The sequence below is a fragment of the Pristis pectinata genome, chromosome 5, assembly GCF_009764475.1.
Source record: "Pristis pectinata isolate sPriPec2 chromosome 5, sPriPec2.1.pri, whole genome shotgun sequence".
NCBI classification, from domain to species: Eukaryota; Metazoa; Chordata; class Chondrichthyes; order Rhinopristiformes; family Pristidae; genus Pristis; species Pristis pectinata.
This window is the reverse complement of record NC_067409.1, coordinates 45,030,976-45,049,945: the sequence shown is the minus strand read 5'-3', so window position 1 is coordinate 45,049,945 and position 18,970 is coordinate 45,030,976. Positions and strand designations below refer to the sequence as shown.

The following is an 18,970-nucleotide window of genomic DNA, read 5'->3' as shown; positions in this document are numbered from 1 at the left end:
CAACCTCGCACTTCACCCCCAATATCACACTTCACCAAGAACTTGGTAATAACAGCAGCACTTTTATTACCTACAAATGTTGTGTACGTAGGTTATCTCAGTCAACCTATTCATTTTAAATGACACAAATTGTTTTGAAAGCTATCATTATCTGACGGCTTGCAGTAGTGATCATTAAGTATGTAAGTAGGGGTGGGCTTAACAATGAGGTAGCTGATTGTGCCTGCCCCTATGTTACAGATGGCCAATGCAGCTTCTCCCTGGATTGAATTAGACATAATAACTAACATAGTGGCACTTTCATATATCACATTACAAAATTTCCTGATGATCAATCTTGCTTTACTTGACAAACACTACCTACTCTCCGCACGGTGGTGCAGTGGTTAGCGTGTCTCTATTACAGTGCCAGTGACCGGGTTCAATTCCTGCCGCTGTCTGTAAGGAGTTTGTACGTTCTCTCCCCGTGTCCTGCGTGGGTTTCCCCCGGGTGCTCCGGTTTCCTCCCACATTCCAAAGCTGTACAGGTTAGGAGCTGTGGGCATGCTATGTTGGCGCCGGAAGAGTGGCGACACTTGAGGGCTACCCCCAGCACATTCTCAGTAATGCAAAAGGACACATTTCACTGTGTGTTTTCGATGTACATGTGACTAATAAATAAACATCTTATCTTGTATACATCCAAAACCTAAGCTGAGCAGAAGTGGTCAGGGTCCAAGGTATTATTAAACCCAAACTGGTATATTCATTATTTTTGGTCAAAAGCTTTGGTTTAAATCAATTAACATAAAGCTTCAGACATCGTGAAATTCCTCTGAGAGGATATGTTTCCACCACTTTCCTTGGTGTAATTCAGTGTAATGTTAATGCTGATTTGCAAATCTACAAAATGTCCCATTTAGAAAAATGAGAATTCTTGTTTCCCTATTCTGATAAAGATTAAAGCTTTGAACTTTTAAGGAGTCTGTGAGGGAAGTGATTTATTCAGGCATGCCCAAAACATTCTCTGAAGCAGGACACTTCAAGTCCCAGCACAGCCAGGAGCCAAGCAATGTAAACAATTTCTGCCTGGCTGGCACTCAAACCACAGCTATGATTTGAGTGCTTTAGTTGCAGTGTAAATGCATCCAAGTGATCCATTTGCTCAGCTGCTTCTGTTTAAGCTCATTAAAAATCCTGTTCCATCCCTCCCCTCTGCAGTTGCCACCTGGCCTGCTGGTACTTCCAGCATTTTTTTGGGGGGGGGGGGGGTGGCGGGAGGGAGGTGGTTTCAAATTGCCAGCATCTGCAGTTTTTTTTGCATTTTGATAACCAAAACTTGTTTGGCTAAGTACATAGAATTAGATCGCTGGAGGTTGAATTCTCATGTGTCATGTTAAGCTTGAAGTAGGAATGGCATATGTAGACTTGAAGTGACAGCAAAATAGAGATGGTAGCCTTCCTCCAATGATTCCCAATTCACTTTGTCCTGATGTCAAGCCTTACCCGATACCGGCTTGAGCCTGTATATAGGTTACAAAATGTCACGTTTGTCACTTCAAAACTTTTGCTGTGGGTATAGTTATACACATATTTAACTTAGATTCAAATAGAGCTACTTTTAATAAAATCAAGCAAAATCATGATGTTTTTCTGGGATCAGTTCTGACAGAATGATTTATGTTATCAAGTGAATGGCAATAAATTTGCTCTAGGCTGATACTTACTTCATTGTTTTCTTGTTATTGCAGTTTGTTCAGGAACTGAAAACAAGCTAACGATGCTGTCAACTGTGAACGACCATTACAACCACCTTCGCAGGACTTACAACGCTTGTGAGGTAGTGATGGGCAATCTGGAAATAACCTTCCTGCAACCATATCATGACGTGTCCTTCCTTCAAGTAAGAGTCCGTATTTATGATTTTCACTTTCAAGGTTGAGAGCAGCCATTTATTTCAGCAGTTTATTTCATAGAATTTACCTGGCCCATGTCTATGTGCAATTTACCCTTTCTCTCTCCAGTTTATTTTTGCTTCCACACCCTGGTCACCCCCGCCACTCCTGCCTATCCGTCCCGGTCACCCCCGCCTCCCACTCATTCCCGCCATCCCTTCTCTGCAAACCCCTCTCTGCTTCACTGCCCTCTGCAGCTGTCACCTGATCTGCCAAGTATTTCCAGCATTTTAGGGGGATGAGGTAGTTTCAAATTGCTGGCACCTACAATTTTTTGCATTTCAATTGGAGGTGAATTCCTCTGCTTATTATTATAGTTATAAACACTTGATTCCATGTTTACTCAAATCTCAAATACGAAGGAAGGAAAGAAGCCAACATTTATATGGTTCAGTTTGCAATTTCATGGTGTTCCAAAGTGTTTCACAACCATTGAGTACTTTTGAAGTGTAGTTACTGTGGTAATTACTGGAGTCTGGCAACATGCGCTTCTAAGAAAGTTAACCACATACAGCCTCATGTGAGTTCTGCATTTATCACTGTTCAATTTCCTTATAATCACTTATGCACTTAAAAAAAGGCATTAATCAGTAATTCAAGATCAACAACATAACTAATACTGGAAAGTATTCCTTTAAAGAAACTTCAAATTAAGACTGAGCTAGCTCAATTTATGCTCAGTGGAATGTTCACAAACTGATACATTTTCTACTAAATTATTGGTTCCCTGGGGGGTCCCGCTCTGGTCATGGGCCCATTTGCATGATCTCTTTAATTCAACATCTGATCCCTTGACTCTTTGGTTGAGATTCCACTCTATATCACCTTCACATTGCAGGTTGTACTTTCACATTGCAATGATTAATATTCAACACTGGATGCAAATAAAGTCCTACTGCTTTCAATCCTTCACAGTTCCTTATGTCTCTTTAACCAAACATTGCACACCTCTTTTGAGGGTTGGACCAGCGTTTATTTACCTCAGCTAAGGTTGGTTCCAGAGAGCATGATCATTTTTTCGCCTTTTACTATTTGTCTTGCACATATCCTTCATTTTTTCTTAATTTAATTGTTTTAAAATATTCTTGCCACTTAATTCCATTATAAGACAAGATTATGGTTTCCTGATGGTTCAGTGAATTAAAGTGATGAATGGAGGTAAGGCTCAATTTTGATCTCTAATAATGACTTAAATGTTTCTCAGTCGGTGCATAGATAGAAGTGTTGCACTTCAGTCAGACAAAGGAGGGTAAAATTAGCAGAATGTCCTGCTTCTGATCTGAATGCAGTGTTTTTGTTTGGAAGTGTCTGTGTATTGGTGTCAAGAGGAGAACAATATGATGCCTTCCTGTGCTGATCCTATAGTTGAATAGCTTCCTACATCGCAAGCAAATAATGGGAACTTGGGTAAGGTACTGCAGGGTGTCCACTGCACATTGTGCAGTAATTGACTAAAAAATCTCGTGCCTACAAGATGGCAGGTGAAAAAATCAGGGAAGTAAGTTAACATATATGAATGAACATGATATTCCATGTTTAAAAATTTCTATGTCTGTATATCAACAATTTGAAATATGTATTGCCAGAGGCTCTAGAATACCTCCCAAAATCCTGATAAATTGTTTTAATACACCTATCTCACCAATGAGTGTTCCTTTCATTTGCAGAGTATTCAGGAAGTTTCAGGTTAGTGTCCTCATAGCCCTCAACAGCATTTCAAGGATCCCGCTGCAGAATCTTCGGATCATCCGAGGGCACCAGCTTTACGATGACAAGTTTGCACTAGTCATTTTAATCAAACTATGATCGGGATAAAAAAAATTGGGCTCAATGAGCTACCCTTACGAAATCTTACAGGTTTGTTTAATGCATTTTTTAATGCAAACTAAAATGTGTCTTTTTGCATAATATTTTATTGCTTGTAGAATCATTAGAAGGTTACAGCATAAAAGGAAGGACTTTGTGTCTGTGTGTGGTGGTGTGCAAAGCAATCCAATTCATCCCATTCTTCGTCTCTCTCCAGGGTGCTGTAAGTTCTTCCTTCTCAGGTACTTTATCCAATTCCCTTTGGAATACCATGATTGACTCTTGCCTTCACTACTCTCCCTGGCAGTGTATCCAGATTCCAACCAGTCACTACATTTAAATTCTTTTTTCCCCTCTCATTTCACTTCTGGTTCTTCTGCCAATCATGTTTGATCTGTGGTCCTCTGGTTCTTAACCCTTCTATTTGTGGAAATGATTCATCTCTATCTACATGAACGTGCAGGAAATGGAGGGAATATGGACATTGTGTAGGCAGAAGGGATTAGTTTAGTTGGGCATTTGATTACTACTGTAATTCAGCACAACATTGTGGGCCGAAGGGCCTGTTCCTGTGCTGTACTGTTCTAATGTTCTATGTATTCTGTCTGTAACCTCCCATGAATTTATCCAATTGTTCAGGAATCCCCATGGTTTGGCATCTAGCTTACAAGTGCTGGTTCCCATGCTCCTATTAACATACTCCCTTTAGTACACCAGGACTCCAGTTCCCACATGCAATTTAACACACTGAAGCTCCAGTTCCCATGCTCGATCTAACACACTTGGGTCCCAATTCCTACATTCCATTTAACGCATGGGGACCCCTATTCCTACAGGTCCCTTGGAGCTTACCAGGTTCACTAAAAAAAAATTTATTATGACAATCTGTAACAGCCTAAAAAAGTGAATGAAAAGTGTGTTGGAGTATTAATTGCAATGATGTTCAACACTCTGGAAAATCTGTCAGTATGGCACCACTAAAGTCCCGAGCATGCCATAGTAATGGAGCTTTCGTATCTACCCACCTTCTTCTGGTTCAAGGAGAAAGACCCCACCTTCTCTAGTCTATATGTCAGTTCAGTCCCGAATCATTTAATGTATCTGTTCTCCATTCTTTCTAACGCCTTCACGTTCTCCTTCACATACATGTGGTGCCAAGACCAGGATGCAATACTCCAGCTGTGGCCAAACCAGTGTCTTATAAAAGTTCATCATGATTTTATTACTCTCGTAGATTCTACCTTTATTTTTAAATCCGAGGAGTTGATATTCTTCTTAACACATTCTTAACTTGCTCTGCCATCTTCACAGGTTTATGCCCTCTGCTTTGTTTCTATCTGTGCCTCTTTTAGAACTGAGCTCTCTAGCTTATATTGACTTTCCATGTTCTTAATACGGAAATATGACACTTCATATTTTTCAGTGCTAAGTTTCTTCTGTCACTTGTAAGCATATTCTACCAGCCTCTTTAACATCTATCATGGTTCACCTCACAGTTCATACACTTGCAAATGTTGTGTCCTCTGAAAACTGGTAATTGTCCTGTGCACCCAAGATCGAGGTACTAATTCATTAGTTAACCTGGCAAAGACAGGATCAAACATGGAAGTCTTGTTGCAATAACCACAGAATCGTCTTGGTCTCAACTAATTCTATCGATGGGATGAAGAAGTGGGAAGAAGTGGTGAACAGCTGCACAGAGGAAGAGACTCCAGTCTGAAAAGCAACCCCTCACGATTAAAGATATAATCATGAGAACATAAGAAATAGAATTACAAGTAGACCACTTGCAACCCCCCCAACTCCAGTCACCGTCACCCCATGCCTGCTTCATTCAATAAGACCATGACTGACCTTTTACCTCAGTACCACTTACCTATACCAACCCAATTTTCCTCAACTCCCAGTCAATTCCTATGAGTCTACTGTGAGCAATCCATCAATGAGTTTGATCTGTTAAGCATTCCAGCTTTCCCATGTGTAGCTGGCTACATGAGTTTAACTTGGTGAAGACAACAGGCGAGCAACCTGCTCACTGGCAAGAGGTTGATGCTCCTCCAAATGGCAGCTAGGAGGTGCGTACCAGTGGCTCAAAGTAACTTATGTGGAAGTTACCTGGCATCACGTCAGGACAGATTGCAAGCCAGCTGGGCAAAAGAGAGTTATTTTACCTGTGTTTCCTGAAATAGAAACTTTATTCAGACAGCTGGCTTGCTGTCTTTAAAAGAAACCTGAATCAGCATTTTATCTAAAGTGTTCAGCTCTGCCCCATGTCCTGTGAGGTAATGTTTAACTCCTGGTGTTCCCTGTACTTCCACTCATGTATTAATAGTCCAGTGTTGCTGATGCCCATCTGGATAGGAACCATTTTTGACATAGTCTACAAGCATTGGAGCTGAGGGCAGCACAGTTGGTTGAGATGCTGCCTCACAGCTCCAGCAACCCAGTTTCAATCCTGACCTCCAGTGCTGTCCGTGCAGAGTTTGCACGTTCTCACTGTGACCAGGTGGGTTTTCCCCAGGATGTTCTGTTTTCCTCCCACATCTTAAAGGTGTATAGTTTGGTAGTTAATTGGCCACTATAAAGTCCCCCTAGTGTGTAGGTGGGTGGTAAAATCTGGGGATGTTGACAAGATAAGATATCTTTATTAGTCACATGTACATCGAAACACACAGAGAAATGCATCTTTTGCATAGAGTGTTCTGGGACAGCCCGCAAGTGTCGCCACACTTCCGGTGCCAACGTAGCATGCCCACAACTTCCTAACCTGTACGTCTTTTGGAATGTGGGAGGAAACCAGAGCACCTGGAGAAAACCCACGCAGACACAGGGAGAACGTACAAACTCCTTACAGACAGCGGCCAGAATTGAACCCGGGTCACTGGTGCTGTAAAGCGTTACACTAACTGCTACGCTGCCGTGACGTTGATAGGAATGTGGAGAGAATAGGTTACAGGGAAAGTAGTGGGGAAATGGTATTGCTCTGTGAACTGGCGTGGACTTGATGGACCAATGTGGCCCCTTCTGTATGCTTAAGTGTGGGAGTAGTAACAAGAAAAACTCCTTCCAGAGTGCGCAATATCTCTCTGATTTGCAGTTTGGAATCTGTAGATTAAACCCTGTTGACCTCCTGCTTGTAATGGTTTTTGTTAGTCAATTTAGATCTGTGAAAGTAGAACACTGCCGATGAGGCAGTACTGCTCAGGATAAAGTTGTTTTCAAAGATACAAGGCAGAGAAGGGAGAAATGTGAGAAAAAGGTACAAGGGACAGCGTCTAATTGCAGCTGGCCACCACCTCTTCCCACTCCTTTAACCTTGCCGAAAGAATTGACTGAGACCGAGAGACTGAACTGGTTTCCTGGCTTTACTGGATTAACCAATGCTAGTCAAGCCAGTGAAGTAAGGCTGGACTTGGTATTCCTGAGTTATGGGACAGAAAATTGACCAGCGCTCCTCTTCCTGAAAATGATGCAGTCCGTCCTTCTTGAAAACCTCAGCTGCACGTCCAGTCTGTCAATCCAGTCAATGGCTTCCTGAGATGCCAAGTGGAGAACTCGGGTGCCTCTAGTCGGCAGGTGGTGTGCTGTGCCCTGGGATTTGGTGTGCATTTTGGTCATCGAGCATCATTCCATTTGTGGGACTGACAGACGCGCTGACCGTGGCATGTCTGGATATGGTTGAAGTTGCCCACCATCTTTGTGGGAGATCAAGCCAAGGACCTGCACCGTGGGGTCAGTGGCAAAATATTTGTTCCTGTGTGGTGTGCATCCCACTTCCTTCCATCTGGAGAATGGTTTGCGCTTTATCTGCTGTTTCCAAAGAATGCCGGTGTAATTTTTTTTAATGCCAATGTGCTGGTTTTATGTGGTCTTTGTGAATGAGGACATTGGTGTTTCTGATGACATTTTTCATGCAGAGGATGTTTGAATCATGACGAATGTCAGGTTGGGGTAAGTGACCCAGTACCAGTAGCAGTGGAGTTGGTTTAAATATTGTCTGCACATGTAGAATTTGTGATGGTTGGCAGAATCAAGTTCACCTATGTTCCCTACAGAGAGCTACTCTCGAAAACCTTACTATTCAAGTTCACATATGCAGTGGAAAAGCAGGATAACAATATCTCATCCTGGAGCACTGTAGTAAGCTAGAGAAAAGTTCCAATCCTGCTACATTTCTAGAATTTTAACATTAACTATTTAAAATGTATAAATATAACATTCTGAAAATAAGAAGCTGATACCAGTAAAAGAGGCCGTGAAGTTGTTGGATTCTAGTTAAAAGTCTAACTAGCTTGCAAATTCCTTTCAAAGCGGGGAACCTGTTAATTTTATGACTCCTGATTCTCACCAGCATGGCTAACCCTTAAGTGCCCTTTCGAACCATAGAAAAACTACAGCCCAGAAAACAGGCCATTCGGCCCTTCTAGTCTGTGCCGAAACATTATTCGGCTAGTCCCATTTACCTGCCCCCAGCCCATACCCCTCCAGACCTCTCTCGTCCATGTATCTATCCAATTTACTCTTAAAAGTTAAGAGCGAGCCCGCATTTACCACATCAGATGGCAGCCCATTCCACACTCCCACCACTCTTTGAGTGAAGAAGTTCCCTCTAATGTTCCCCCTAAACCTTTCACCCTAAAGCCATGTCCTCTCATACTTATCTCTCCTAGTCTAGGTGGAAAGAGCCTACTTGCATTAACCCTGTCTATGCCCCTCATCATTTTATAAACCTCTATCATATCTCCCCTCATTCTTCTCCGCTCCAAGGACTAAAGTCCTAACATGCTCAATCTTTCCTTATAACTCAACTCCTGAAGACCCGGCAACATTCTTGTAAATCTCCTCTGCACTCTTTCAATCTTACTGACATCCTTCCTGTAGTTCGGCGACCAGAACTGCACACAATATTCTAAATTTGGTCTCACCAATGACTTATACAACCTCACCAAAACATTCCAACTCCTATACTCAATATTGACTCCTATACTATATTGAGCAAGCCATTGAATCCTATCAAACTGCTTTAGGAGGATGGATGCTGGGAATGGGCATTGAAGTTATTTTGCCAGAAATAATCAGAATCCGATGAATATCTTTAGGGAAGAGTGGATATGAGGCCCTTAAGGGTGATGGAGGAGGATGGAATATACTATGATTTCAGATCCTTTTGTGGCCATTCTTTGAGTGACATATTTGTTTTTACCTTTCAGAAATTTTATCTGGCACAGTGAAATTTACTTCAAATCCTCAACTTTGTTACTTGCAATCTATTCATTGGGATGACATTCTGGAAAACGGCAAGGCATCCAACATGGCAGTAAACTTCACTGTAGGGAATTGTAAGAAATAAGTTTACGTATTGTGCTGTACTGTTCTATGTTCTATGTTCTTACCAATTAATTGCAATGGGATTCAGTAGGTTACCAGATTAAAACAGAAAACCTTGGTTTATTTTATAATTTATATGTGCTGCTCTACGGATGGTCATTAATTTGGAGATCTTTTTCATCCTGTAATCTAATATATATGTGTTACTTGCTCACCTATCTGTATGTGAGAATTAGTGGCTAAATTGAGTATAAATTTCTGCAACTGAAAATAGATTACAACTTTGTCTTTCACACCAGAATCATTCATACTTCTGTAACATGAGGGGTGATTTTATAGAGGTGTATAAAATGATGAGGGGCATAACTGGGGTGAATGCACGCAGTCTTTTTCCCAGGGTTGGGGAATCAAGAACTAGAGGACATAGGTTTGGGGTGAGAGGGGAGAGATTTAATAAGAACCTGAGGGGAAACCTTTTTACCCAGAGGGCAGTCAGAATGTGGAATGAGCTGCCACAGGAAGTGGTTGAGGCAGGTACATTAACAACATTTAAAAGGCACTTGGACAGGTACATGGATAGGAGAGGTTTAGAAGGAAATGAGCTAAATGTGGACAAATGAGAATAGCTTAGATGGGAATCTTGGTCAGCATGGACTAGTTGGGCCAAAGGGCCGATTTCTCTGCTGTATGACTCTATGACTTATTTTTAATGAGCTGTTAATGTTTTGTTTTCTGGCTGTTTCCCTTCATGGAGAATTGCAGAACCACAAGGGAAAGCTGTTTGTATTTCCCTAGTGTCCCCTATGTACAGATGTATCCCAGCACTTTGCAAGGATCATGGATGTTGAGAATGGAGAAGGTGGAAGGTACCACCAAGGAACAGGATCTACAGGAGAATGGGTGGAAAGCTGTCAGTGGTGGGTGCAGGACATGATGACAGAAAATAAGCAGTGTCAGCAGTATGCAAAACCATGGGTAAGAACATAAGAAATAGGAGCAGGAGAAGGCCAACTGGCCCGTCAGGCCTGCTCCGCCATTCAATCAGATCATGGCTGATCTGGCCGTGGACTCAGCTCCACCTACCTGCCTTTTCCCCATAACCCTTAATTCCCCTACTATGCAAACATCTATCTAACTGTGTCTTAAATATATTTAATGAGGTAGCCTGCACTGCTTCCTTGGGCGGAGAATTCCACAGATTCACTACTCTCTGGGAAAAGCAGTTTCTCCTCATCTCCATCCTAATTCTACTCCCCTGAATCTTGAGGTCATGTCCCCTAGTTCTAATCTCACCTACCAAGTGAATACAACTTTCCTGCCTCTATCTTGTCCATCCCTTTCATAATTTTATATCTTTCTATAAGATCCCCTCTCATTCTCCTGAATTTCAGCTAGTCCCAGGTGACTCAATCTCTCCTCATAGGCTAACCCCCTCATCTCTGGAATCAACGTGGTGAACCTCCTCTGCACCACCTCCAAAGCCAATACATCTTTCCTCAAGTAAGGAAACCAGAACTGCTCGCAGTACTCCAGGTGCGGCCTCACCAGTACCCTGTACAGTTTCAGCATAACCTCCCTGCTCTTAAATTCAATCCCGCTAGCAATGATGGCTGTCATTCCGTTTGCCTTCTTGATAACCTGTAGCACCTGCAAACCAACCTTTTTGCAATTCATATTGAGATTTTATAGGTTTGAGTGAAGTGGGTAGTGTGTATATTGTGATATGCAAAGCATCACAATGGTGTTGGGTAGGCTGGCTGGACCAAGGGTCGGTATCTGTTCATTATTGTTTAAATATTTGTGAATCTATTATTTGGAACAGTTAAAGATTAGCAAGACAACACAACACTGGGAGGGTTACAAAGCTAATGTTGGGAATGGAGAGTGATGCAGGGCTAATATGGGGACTGGCAAAAGGTCCAGGCTCAAAGTAAGGATGAGATTTTGGTTTAGGATAAGAACAGTTGCCAGATGAATAAGAGCTGCAAAATGGAAAGTCTTTTTTGCAGAAACTTGGGCACAGGTGAACTGAAAAGGGGGAACTTACAGCCTTCAGAGGCAAGTAAAGAAAATACTGGGCAAAAGAATGGGTAAGATCAGATAATAAACTGAATAATGAAACATTTTATCAGGACAAGAAAAGTTGGTTCAGAAACAAAACTGTAAAAGCAAGTAGTGGAGTAATGGGTGGGGGGGGGGGGTGACATTTGAAGATGTAACTATTTTCTGGAGCTTACCATGAAAATGAGAAATGCATTTAACATGAGAAAGGATTCTGAAAACTATGTGGAATAGATACTTGGTAGATTAAAGGGACTGAAGACAAAAAAATCATTTGTGCTAAGTAACAGATGTTAAGGATGCTGGAATGGAGACTAATGGGCTAGTAGGGGCGGTGATGGGCCACAATTCTGTTCATTCAATATTACACAGCTGTTCAAATGAACTCTGGAATTACTCGCAGCTTTAGTCATCCCATTCAAACTAATCATCAGCAAATATCCTTTCCTATTAACACTTGTTTTCTTTCGTCATGTATATAATTGAAGTGTACCTTTTAAGAATTGAGTATATTACATGGTACGGCTTCAATACGTTGCTGTACCAGATACTGCCATCTGGCTGAGAGTTACTGCCTTCAATAAAAGATGTTCTTTTGTTTGCCTCACCACTGTTTATTTGCTTATGCAAGCAGCCAACACAAAAGAGCCTCCAGAAAGTATAACTTTATCACTCATTTGCTTCAAGGATCACTCCACTGTGATTTAGGAAAATGATGACTACAATTCCACCAGGCTTGGCTCACATCTGCAGGACATAGGATGTCAACTTATTAAGTTAGATGCACTGTTTTGCTACCCTAAATATGAAGGCCTCAATTGCAACAATTACTCAAATTTTAACAAATTCAGAGAAGAAGTTTTTTTAAATCACAACACTGTGGGAAGTTAAAGGTATTATTTTTCCTCCTCCTGAAGACATCCAGAAAATTAGATCTTCTATTTTCCCTTCATTTTAAATTGTGGTAAATAAGTTTGATTAAACAGTTTGGAGAAGATAGTTCTTGTTAGAGAAATTTGTTCAATTTTTGAATCAACTTCCTTATAATTGTTAATTTTTTCATCTAATTTTGATGTTTAGATTATGTACCTTTTGTTTTTTGTTTGCAGGCCCTAAATGTCATTCACAGTGTCAATATGAAGCATGCTGGGGCCCAGGTATAGAAAGCTGTCAAAGATGTAAGTGTTCACTATTCAGCTTCTAAAATGGTTTGGTAATTTCATATTTTAAATTGGAATATTCCAGGTGTTGCTTATTATTAGAATTGGTCTTTAATTAATAGTTATGCCTCAAACTCTCTATAGAGGCTCATTCATTACATTTCCATTATCTGCTTTAAAAATGCAACTCTCCTAATTTTAGTGGTCTGCTAGTGGTAGTGCACGCAATTATCTTTAGGGTGTTATCATGCCACAGTGTATACTGATAAGCTAACAGGACTGCTGGCATGAAAAGAGCCCATGTACTTTTGGAGAGAAATAAGCAGTCAACGTTTCAGGACGAGACCCTTCATCAGGACTGGAAAGAAAGAAGGCAGAAGCCAGAATAAGAAGGTCGGGGGACGGGGAGGAGTACATGCAGGCAGGTGATGGGCGAGTCCAGGTGTGAGGGGGGAAATGGGGGGTGGGGGTGGAGGGAGAAGTAAGAAGCTGAGAAGTGATAGGTAGAAGAGGCAAACAGCTGAAGAAGCCCTTGCACTTCACCTGTGAATCCAAGGGTGTCATTTATTGCATCTGGTGCTCCCGGTGTGGCCTCCTCTACATCGGTGAGGCCTGACGCAGATTGGGTGACTGCTTCGTTGAGTACCTTCGCTCTGTCTGCCACCTATACGTCTATCCATGGGCTCCTCTACTGACACGTTGAGGTTAGATACAGGTTGGAGGAACAACACCTCATAATCCGCCTTGGTAGTCTCCAACCTGATGGCCTCAACATCGATTTCTCTAACTTCCGGTAACCCGTCCACTCTTCTCCGCCCCTTTTTTTTCTCCTTTGTCTTCCCTCACTGCTGTGGCCCCTCCCCTTTCTCTTTCCCCTTCTCCCACCCTCATGACCTGCCCATCTGTTCGCCACCTCTGTTCCATGGTCCACTGCCCTCTCCTACCGGATTCCTCCTCCTTCAGCCCTTTGCCTCTTCTACCTATCACCTCTCAGCTTCTTACATCTCCCCCCTCCCCCACCCCTACCCACTTACCTTACCCCTCTCACCTGGACACGCCTAACACCTGAACTCACCTGTCACCTGCCTGCATGTACTCCTCCCCCTCCCCCGACCTTCTTATTCCGGCTTCTGCCCTCTTCCTTTCCAGTCCTGATGAAGGGTCGCGACCCGAAAGGTCGACTGTTTATTTCCTTCCATAGATGCTGCCTGACCTGTTGAGTTCCTCCAACATTTTGTATGTGTTGCTCCAGATTCCAGCATATGCAGAATCTCTTGTGTCCTATGTATTTGTGTCTTTTTAAGCTATCCTGCTTTAACTGAAACTTTAATTGATTACTGGAAAATTTATTCCAAAAGTGTTGATGACTTATTCTACAAGAAGGGATCTAAGTAACAGGTTAGTTATTAACTGTGACTATTAAGGTAACGGCCATCCAGTAAGTTTCTGTCAAATATTTTGGACTTTGTCAAATGTCCAATATTTTGGACTTTACCAAAGAATGGCAAATGGAGAGCACAAAGAAACATAGGTTGTTGACACATCCGACAAGAAATGTGTTACTCTTAATTCCATATATCCCTAGCCTAAAGGTTAACTCTGTTTCTCTTACTGAATCACAGCACAGAATGAGGCCATTTAGCCCATCAAGACTGTACCAGCTCTACATAAGAGCAATCTAGTTATTCCTATTCTCTCCCTGCTCCCCATAGATCTGCCAATTCTGTTCTTTCCAATATTTATTCATCTCCCCTTCGAATCCTACAATTGAATCTGCTTCCACAGCTAAACCCGTAGTGTTTTCTAGAGCTTAATCTCTCACTGAATTAAAAAAAACAAGTATCTTATAAGTGAATATTCTTGACACTTTTGCCAGTCCCCTTCATTTTACAGTTCCTGGTTCTTGACCATCTCAAAGTGTGGTGCCCAGAACGGGCAATGCTACTCGAGATGTGGCAGATGTAGTCTGACCTTTTGAATGTTTACAGCATTTTCTGTTTATTTCGGGTTTCCTTCTTCATTTTTATTTGCTTCTGTGAGATAGCTGCAGATACATTTCTTGTTAGCAAAATAATTTTATTTTTGCATCTTGGAAATAGTTTTCAGAAAACATTTTCATTCATCTAAATATTTGGCTATTATTTTCGTTATATGCTGTGAGAATGTATTTTGAGATTAGATAATGCACATACAATGTGTTAATCATGCAAAATGGAAATTATGAATAGGTAAATAATGAATGAACAAAAACCATTAGGTCTTCAGCTTTATCTTTTGTAATATCTTAAAATGCAATTTACGCACCCATTTAAATGTGATGTTTCTGATTCTCAATCATGAAAAAATATGAATCATTTATTTGTGCATACCTATCATTCAGCCTTGTTCTACTACTGTATAAATATAGAATCAAATATTGCAATAGGTGGGCCATCTTGATGACACCAATGATGGGATTAATACAATTTGTACTCGCTATCAAAAGTGATGTAAGTGCTATTTGTTTTCTGTGTCTTCAGTCACAAAGAAAATCTGCGCTCAACAATGTTCAGGTCGATGCAGAGGTCCTCACCCCAGTGACTGCTGCCACAGTCAATGTGCTGCTGGATGTACCGGACCCAGAGAGTATGATTGTCTGGTAAGAAGGTTAACTGATTTGTGGCCATCAGGTAGACTTAAAGTGCAAACTTTGCTTTCCTCCCTCCAGACTCACTGAGAATATTCAACTATGTCATGGTGTGGCTAATGGCTAATGCCAATCATTATCTTAAACGTTGTATCATTATGGAATGGGTTGATCTAAGGGTAGATTTTGGTGGTCAGGAGTTCAAAAACTGATCGAGAATGAAAATATAATACAAATATAAATGTGATTATTTCACTATGTGTGTCTGTTGTTGTAAATTAGAATAATGGATAGGTCACATTACATCGCTTTGGAGATGGTTCAGCACAAACAAATCAACATTAACTCAACAGTGACTGACTATCAGTGAATGTGTTTTTTTTTGAGGGTGCACACTGCAGATTTCAAAATTAATCAAGGCCAAAGATGTGCATAGATTTGTGGGTCAAGTGTTCAGGTCTGAGCCTGGGTTGCAAGTCTCAGGGGTGGTGGTTGCTGTGATGAGAGTTCTGAATTGTGGGGAAGGTTATGGGGTGGTGGGGGTTTTGCAGGGTTGCGTTTAGATCAGGTAGCAGTGGGGTTGGGAGGAGATCTTGAAGGTCAGGTCAGAGTATTAGGTAGGGGTTGGCGAGGTGTGTATGTCCATGATGAGGTGCTAGGTTGGAGCATTGCCATCAGGTTTGGGTGACCGTCCAGATTGCAATCAGGTTGAAGGTGAGGACTTTGCAGTCGGGAGAGGCATAGTGAGAGTGCATCCTTAACTTGGGGGACCAACTTCAGGCCGACTGAAAGCCACTGTAGAAGTCTGGTCTTCTCTCTGCCTTACAGCATGGAGGGCCCAAAAGGAAAAAGGTCATACACTTGCTGATGGAAAACTCCAGTTACCTTTACCAAGTATTTTTGCTTAGAAATTCAGTCACCTAGCCCACATAAATGTGGTACTGTGCTAAAGATTTTTTTAAGCCACTATTTTGAAGTGCATTGAAAGCTCTCATTTTGGTGTCCTAAAGTGGAGTTTCCCACTGACAATATATTATCTTTCACCTACTATCAAATACACTGCACTTTGTTAAACTTGCCATACAGATGTCACTGTTTGTAGCAATGGGGCCATTTGCCCTGGGATGCAATCTAACTGCAGTATTTGATTCACTCACCACTCCCGGTTTGTAATTCTTCCCACGTATTGGTGTGCTTGTGTTTCTATCCGTTGGCTTTCTGTGTTCCATAATTCCCCATGTTTCTCTGTCACTGGAAGTCATAGCATGACTATCAAACCTGTCCTGGAACGTGTATGAAATTTAAGCCTTTTCATTGTGTTACATTGGTGCTCATGATGTATTACCATATATTCCAGAAATATTGAACTGAGTGACATACGAATGCAAGCATAAATCTGTTAAACGCTGTTTCATTTATCAGGCATGCCGGAAGTTCAGTGATGGAGGTACTTGTAAAGAATCCTGTCCTCGCTTGGAAGTCTACAATGCAGTAACTTTTCAAATGGAGCGGAATCCAAATGGAAAATATAGTTTTGGAGCATCCTGTGTAGAGAAGTGTCCCCGTATGTTCTTGAATTATTTTATTCCAGCATTTGATGAAATTAACAGATAGTTGTACGTTAAGTAACAGGTTGATTTAAAAAACTATGAAATTCACTGCCATCAGTTAACCAATTAATAGCTTGCTTTGGGGTTGATGAGGGTGGTTGGGATGTGGGTGTTGTAGCTGGGCTAAAGGGCATGCTTCTGGCTATATAGAAAGGTACAGCCAGAAACAGTTCCTTTAGTCCACTGTCTGCACTGACCATCAACCAGCCATATACGCTGATCCTCTGTTAATTCCATGTTTATTCTCTCCACCTTCTCATCAACCGCACCTCCCCCTCCCCCCCCACCCTCCTCGCACCGAGATTCTACCACTCACCTACACACTAGCGGAAATTTACAGTGGCCAGTTAACCGACCAACCCATGTCTTTGGGATGTGGGAGAAAACCAAAGCTCACAGAGGAAACCCACACAATCACAGGGAGAATGTGCAAACTCCTCACGGACAGCGCCTGAGGTCAGGATTGATCCTGGGTCTCTAGTCCTGTGGGACAGTGGTTCTATTGTCTGTGCCATAGTGTGGCCCATATTAGTGAAGCTGGTTATGTCCATCATGATTTCAATGAGCAAATTCAGTAAGCACTGAATTACCTATTACTCTGCTCAATAGGCTCCATAAGAAAGCAAATTGAATGAGTTTTCTGGTTCCCATAATCTTGGGGGAGAAAAGGAATGACAAGAGTGCTCTGGTGGGTGGCAGGTAGTCTACAAAAGATGACCCACTGTTGGGAATATTAATGATCATTGTTGATAGCTATTCTAGGTGCATTAAAAGAAGATGCCTATTGTTTACCCTGGCAGTTAACTGGAGTATAAACATTATTATTAGCTATTGCTCTCTCATCAACTTTACCGTTTGGTCCCGTCTTTTTCTTTTACAATATTTTTATTAAATCCACGATAAAGAAATACAGAGTACATGTATCAAAAAAGAGGGTAAAAATACTACTGAATACATTGTGTTAAATCATACTTAGGATCACAATACTCTAAATTAATAACCACATGTGATAATTAGTTAATAAAGAAAAAATTGGAATATCTTATTATTAAAAAAATCTACTCCCACTACCAAAAACCGAAGCTGTTTAACAAAAAAAACAAGGAAACACCCTTGAAACATAACAATGTTAGCCAATGTCTGTATTTTAGTCACCAAATTAAAGGTTTTGAAAATAATTCAAAAAAGGTCCCCACAGGGTTTGAAAGTCTAAGTTAGATTCAAGAATCTTGTCTAGATTCAGGTATGACGTAACATCCCGTAACCATTGAGCATGAATAGGTGGAGTAACTTCCTTCCATTTAAGCAACACAGCCCTCCTGGCTATAAGAGAAATAAAAGCCAGAATGTGTAGATCAGAAGCCTTCAAAGTTATATCTTTTTCTCCAACGATCCCAAATAATGCGGTCAAAGGATTAAGTTTAAAATTTATTTTAAAAAGTACAGAAAAAGTTTGAAACACCTCTGTCCAATATTTTTTAAGACTCTGGCACATCCAGAACATGTGAATTAAAGAAGCCTCTCCGTTATTGCATTTGTCACAGTAAGGAGATATATCGGAATAAAAGCGGGATAGTTCATCTTTAGACAAGTGAGCTCTATGGACCACTTTAAATTGAAGGAGAGAATAACAGCGCATAATGACGAAGTATTAACCAATTTAAAAATTTCATTCCAAGTTTCCTGAGAAATTGACATCCGCAAATCTTGTTCCCAAGCGTTTTTAATTTTATCTAGTGGAACCTTACTCATTCCTAATAACCTGTCACAAATATTAGACATTTAGCCATCGTGAAAAGGCTTCAAATTAAAGATTACATCTAATAAATTTTTATCAGGACTCATAGGAAAAGAATGTAGTTGAGATCGAAGAAAGTCTCTAATTTGTAAATATTGGAAAAAATGAGTTTTTGGTAAATTATACTTGGTAGACAATTGTTCAGACGAAGAGAGGTTTTCTCCAACAAACAGATCCTGAAAACAAGTAACACCTAATTTGTCCCACTCTTTAAAAACTGCATCAGTCATAGAAGGTTTAAAAAAATAATTAGAGAAAATGGGACTGGACAAAGAAAAACTCAATAAACCAAAATATTTTCTAAATTGTAACCAAATCCTCAAAGCGTGTTTAACTACTAAATTATCTGTTAGTTTATTTAATGATAAAAGAAGTGAAGAACCAAGCAGAGAAATAATAGAAAATTTTTTAACAGTGTTAGCTTCTGAAGAAACCCATACTGGACAAGCCTCTTGATGAATGTAATGTAACCAAAATGTAAGATTTCGTATATTGACTGCCCAGTAATAAAACCTAAAATTAGGTAAGGCTAGACTTCCGTTCTTTTTAACCTTCTGAAGGTGAACTTTATTTAGTCTAGGATGTTTATTATTCCATATGTAGGAAGATATAGTTGAATCAAGAGAGTCAAAGAAAGACTTAGGAAT

General features: G+C 40.9%; 1 protein-coding gene across 1 annotated transcript in view; it reads left to right on the top strand.

Annotated features, from left to right (window-relative positions):
- LOC127570235 (epidermal growth factor receptor-like) overlaps positions 1-18,970 on the top strand; it is a 214,400-nt gene that overhangs the window by 145,710 nt on the left and 49,720 nt on the right. The window contains 8 exon segments of the mRNA XM_052015548.1: positions 1,731-1,882; positions 3,602-3,622; positions 3,624-3,731; positions 3,734-3,791; positions 8,951-9,079; positions 12,239-12,307; positions 14,809-14,927; positions 16,338-16,479. Of these exon segments, the coding sequence (XP_051871508.1) occupies positions 1,731-1,882; positions 3,602-3,622; positions 3,624-3,731; positions 3,734-3,791; positions 8,951-9,079; positions 12,239-12,307; positions 14,809-14,927; positions 16,338-16,479 (798 nt within the window).